The 5,269-nt window shown below is 37.3% G+C and overlaps 1 protein-coding gene across 1 annotated transcript; it reads left to right on the top strand.

The window, feature by feature from the left end:
• The first annotated feature begins 912 nt into the window (after nucleotides 1-912).
• Nucleotides 913-5,018, top strand: HMX1 (H6 family homeobox 1). Its single transcript, XM_077279093.1, has 2 exons — nucleotides 913-1,833; nucleotides 4,270-5,018. The coding sequence occupies exons 1-2, from the start codon at nucleotides 1,572-1,574 to the stop codon at nucleotides 4,830-4,832; spliced, it is 825 nt and encodes a 274-aa protein (XP_077135208.1). The 5' UTR covers nucleotides 913-1,571; the 3' UTR covers nucleotides 4,833-5,018.
• The last annotated feature ends 251 nt before the right edge of the window (nucleotides 5,019-5,269 follow it).

A 5,269-nucleotide genomic window follows, 5' to 3' on the forward strand; every position in this document is an offset into this window, starting at 1 on the left:
CTATTAACCTATCTGGGTGGAGAACCTCACAGAGTCACAGACAATTGCCAAATCCACAAAATGAAATACACAAATAGAGGCATCACACCATAAGGGTAAGTTTAATTTTTGCTAAAACAGTGGCCATCAAATTTGCACTTTTTGCGCCTTATCTCCTTGGTGCGCTGCCACCATTTGTGTAATATACATATATACATAAAAACAGCAGCACTGCTTCCCAATTGGGTACAAATCTCCCGCAAGGAAATTTCCTATGAAGACATAAAAATCCAAAAGTCCAAATATATATATATATATATATATATATATATATATATATATATATATATATATATATATATATATATATATATATATATATATATGCACACTATTTTTTCATAAATTATATATATATATATGTATATATATCAGTGTGCCAGGGAGGCGAGGAGTAGCTAATACTATATATATATATATATATATATATATATATATATATATATATATATATATATATATAATATTAGCTATTCCTCGCCTCCCTGGCACACTGAGCAGCCTGTTTGCCTGCCCTGCCACGTCCTTCTTTTCGGAGCTCAGCCGTGCTGGCCATAGAGAGCAGGGCAAGGAGGCGGGCAGGGGCACGGTGTCTGTGCCAGGGTCCCTTGCCTGTGGCATTTGCTCTCATTTGAAAGCCACTTAAGAGGCCACCTCGGTCGTTAAAGGGCCGACTAGTAACTATTGTGTTTCGTTTAACCATTTGCAGACCGATGACGATGAGCTGCAGCACTTTGTCATTCCCCAGTTATGACATTATAGCATTTTATTCATGAACTCTACAGCTAATAGCACAAATCCTATCTGAGAAGCCCAGGCTGCTCCTGCCCGCCTCCATTCACCTGCTGTATGGATCTGCTGTCCTCCTTTACTTTCCCTTTCACACTCCCACTGTTTTTCTCTCCCTCTCTCCTTTTTCAGCCCTTTAACCTCACCCCTTGAGCTTGGCTCCATCTCCTCCCCTCCCCTCGCCAGCCCTTTATCTCCCCTCCTCTCTCCTCTCCTGGGAATTCCAGCCTTCGCCTCTCTCTCCCTCTTCCTCTCTCTCTGTCTCTTTCTCCTGCAGTTTCATTTGCTTCCCTAATTGACCTAAATAAAGCTCCTGACTGACAGGGCACTTGTAGGGCCCCCAGGCGCACACTACTAAGCACAGAGAAGTCAACTCATCGGGAGTCATTCTCCTTATTTTCCTGCAATAATCCAATTTGTTCCTCCAGCTCATCCAATTGGAGAATTCTGCAGAAAAGCGTTTAAGTTGCAGGAGATCTGTGTCGCCTTGTACTATGCGTCTGTGAGCCGGGAGAGCAGGGCTGGCAGCAGGCTCCTTCCTTTCTTCCTTTCTTCCTTTCTTCCTTTCTTCTTCTCCTTCTTCCATGCAGCAATGTGAGATGATCGCTCACCCAGCAGGCTGTGCCTGACGTTTCTTCCTATAGACACAAGGCAGCCAGTGCGGTGCGCACAGTTTGACGCATCATCATTGCGCATCGTGACCATCTCCTCTGCTGCCACCATCACTGGAGACCTCAGCGAAGATGCCCGATGATTCCACGGAAAACCAGAGCTCAACCCCTGCCAGGGTGTCCTCCTTCTTCATCGAGAACCTACTGGGCACCGAGGCTAAGGAAGACAAGAAAAAGGCAGCGGATGAGCCAACGGTGCGACCAGCGGGCAGCCACTTCACCAGTGTGTGCTGTTACAACTACAGCTCCCAGGGCGGCTATCCTCTCCGAGAAGACACCATGGAGTGGTGCAGGAAGGCCCAGGCCGCCTACATTGGATGCACCAGTCCGGAAAGTAAGTGTCAGCAGTGCCTGGGTGCTGCCAGCATTAGTTATTACAACCAACAATCCATACACCAGGGATCTTTCATGCCTCCTGACTTCCTCCTACAAGGAAATAATGGAGTTCTAGGAAGTCATGTTGCACATAAATATTGTGGGATGTAATATAATAATGTGATAATCATACCATGCCCAAATAATAGTGAGAATAATGAAGATGCATGAAAAAAAGGTAGGAGAAGTAATAATAATAAGTAATAATGGCATAATAATAATAATAATAATAATAATAATAATAATAATAATAATTGACAGTTTAGCAATTATCATGTAGTTTCAATAGTATTTATAGTAATATTAATACCAAAAATTGTTTCAATGTTTGTAAAATAACTATAAGATATATAAAGCCCATAATGATCAAATAGTGATGAAGGAAGTTATGCAATAGTCACATCGAAGCCAATAATTATACTACTACTACTACTAAAAATATTACTTTATGGGGTGGGAGGAGGAATAATAATATTAAGAGATACCCTATGGAATTTTCATACTATAAAAGTAATGATATAAATTATAATGTGCATAATGTCCTCATGCAAACAACAGGAGTAGTATTAATATAGATTGTGATGTGTGTAATGTTCATTTTAATAATACGAATGGTAATAATGATATAATTAATACTTATAATATTCATGTAGTAATAATGGGATTTATTATATAGTTATACTTACAATATGTATCTAATTTTAATTATTTATATTATACAATGGCTAAACCACTGTTATTAAGCCACTATATTACAAAACTACTATTACTACTACTAATAATAATGTTCACAGTTTTAAAATAATGTATAATATATATATATAATTGTACTGTTGCTATTATGACTTATAATATATATATATTTAATATTATTGGAATATTCTGCCAATAATAATATATCCCTTAATATATTGTGATTTTCATATTACTATTATGTCTGGGAGACTATTGGCTGCAGAATGTACTTTTCATACTGTACAATTATAAAGCGATTACTCACATTTCTCACCCTACAGACTTTCAAGTTTGTCAAAGTCTGAGCAAAGAATGAGGTGACTCAGGTGCAACATTGAGGATTATGTCGGAATAATGATTTATCTGGGAGGCCTCAGGGAAAGCTGCCATATTAGCTCATCTTTATGATACAGGCCCTGCTTTTTTAGGGGTTTGCTACTAATATATAGCACAGGTCTTAGTAGAAATATATCCTGGTGCTGAGAGGTGATGATCTTCATGATGATGATGATGATCTCCAGGACATTCTGAAGATTACTTTACAGAACTGACTTATAATCATTGGAGGACAATAATATTAACAGTATTTAGAGGGATAGTTCTGTGATCCTTTCGATTAGGACATACAAATAGCAAAACTGATAAGGGAATCAAAAATCGTAAAGGAACATAACTGGATAGACGTTTTCACTCCAAAATCGTTATATTTTGCGCTAAATTGCTACATCAGCACATTAAAGTACATAGAACCCATTTACAGGTCAATAACAACTATCTATCTATTGTCTATCTATCTATTATCTATCTATCTATTTCGGTCCAACTGAGGAAAGAGAAAGGACCACCGATGGTCCGAAACGTCGCTATTGCCATTATGAGTTATACATATTTTTCTATCTTTCAATATTGGAGTGTTGCCTTTTATTTTTTTTGATCTATCACCTATCTATCTAATATCTAGCTATCTATTATCTAACTATCTATCTAATATCTATTTATTATCTATCTATCTTTCTATCTATCTATTATCTATCTATCTATCTATCTATCTATCTATCTATTATCTATCTATCTATCTATCTATCTATCTATCTATCTATCTATCTATATCTATCTATTATCTATCTATCTATTATCTATCTGTCTATCTATTATCTATCTATCCATCCATCTATTATTTATCTATCTAACTATCTATCTATCTATCTATCTATCTATCTATCTATCCATCCATTCATCTATTATCTATCTATCTATCTATCTATCTATCTATCTATCTATCTATCTATCTATCTATGTATCTATGTATCATATATCTATCTATCCATCTAATATCTATTTATCTATCCATCTAATATCTATCTATCTATCTATCTATCTATCTATCTATCTATCTATCTATCTATCCATCTATCTATGTTATATCTATGTGTCTATCTTCAGATGTACTATTCACAATTTTATACAGCAGCTGACAGAAGACCTGAGGTCCCAGAGTAAACTTCCCCCTTTTTTTTGCCCCAGAACTTTCTCAGAAGTCATTATCAGTATTTAACCCGTTCCTGTGCCAGCTGGACTGTGTGATTACTATCAAATAATGAGCAATGAATCCTATTTTCCAGAAGATTGCTAATGTCCTTTTCTTCATTGTTCCTTCCAGCTAGTGACCGAGATTCTCCGGAGATCTCAGAAGGTTCAGAGAGACGATGTAGGACCTACAGAAAACAGCACAGCGATGGGTCAGAAGACAAAAGAGAGGAGGGCTTCCACTGTAAAGAAGAAGAGGAGAAACTGGAGCAGGACTCAGACCAGAAATCCTCCAGAAAGAAGAAAACTCGCACTGTCTTCAGCAGGAGCCAAGTCTTCCAGCTGGAATCCACCTTTGATGTAAAGAGGTATCTGAGCAGCTCTGAGAGAGCAGGGCTGGCAGCCTCCCTCCACCTCACAGAGACCCAGGTCAAAATCTGGTTCCAGAACCGCAGGAATAAATGGAAAAGACAACTTGCTGCAGACCTGGAGGCTGCCAACATGTCCCACACAACCCAAAGGATAGTAAGGGTGCCTATAATATACCATGAGAACTCACCTGCCAGCTCCTTGGGATTCAGCCTGCCACATATCTCTCCTCCATTGGTGGGCTTCTCCAGTGCTGTCAATTACCCCCTGGCCACTTTCCCCAACTCAGTGCCCTATATAAGATCTCAGATGACTGGACTTGTCTGACTGAGATACATAAAAAAAAAAGACTTGGACTTTTTATCCAATTTTGTATTAATTAACTGCATATCTGCTACTTACATATTACTTGATTTTATGCATTGGAATTGAAAACGTGCAATAACGTTACCTTGGGGGCTCACAGATGACAAATGCGGCAATTAAACTTTTTCTTTTTGTACTTCTGAAGAATTTCTTGCAGTTTGATTTTTAGTTTAAGTTATTTCATGAGATGACAGACATGAATGAATGGTGATTTTTTATGTCAATAGAGAAATTAGTTATATATTTAAACAATGAAATATAAATATTTACAGTTTAGAAATGAAAATTAATTGGGGATTAACTAAATGTAAATATTTATAGTTAAGAAAATAATTGGGGATTTTTCACCTATTTAGTAATGAGTTCTATTTATGGTACTCTTGTATAGCATTTATAGG

This window comes from Ranitomeya variabilis, chromosome 1, assembly GCF_051348905.1.
Source record: "Ranitomeya variabilis isolate aRanVar5 chromosome 1, aRanVar5.hap1, whole genome shotgun sequence".
Lineage (NCBI taxonomy): Eukaryota > Metazoa > Chordata > Amphibia > Anura > Dendrobatidae > Ranitomeya > Ranitomeya variabilis.

What these genes read in the sequence shown, in the direction of transcription:
- HMX1 (XM_077279093.1), top strand. Translation starts at nt 1,572, where the DNA reads ATGCCCGATGATTCCACGGAAAACCAGAGCTCAACCCCTGCCAGGGTG. An exon ending in TGGATGCACCAGTCCGGAAA is followed by an intron (nt 1,834 to 4,269) that starts GTAAGTGTCAGC and finishes TGTTCCTTCCAG; the next exon opens with CTAGTGACCGAGATTCTCCG.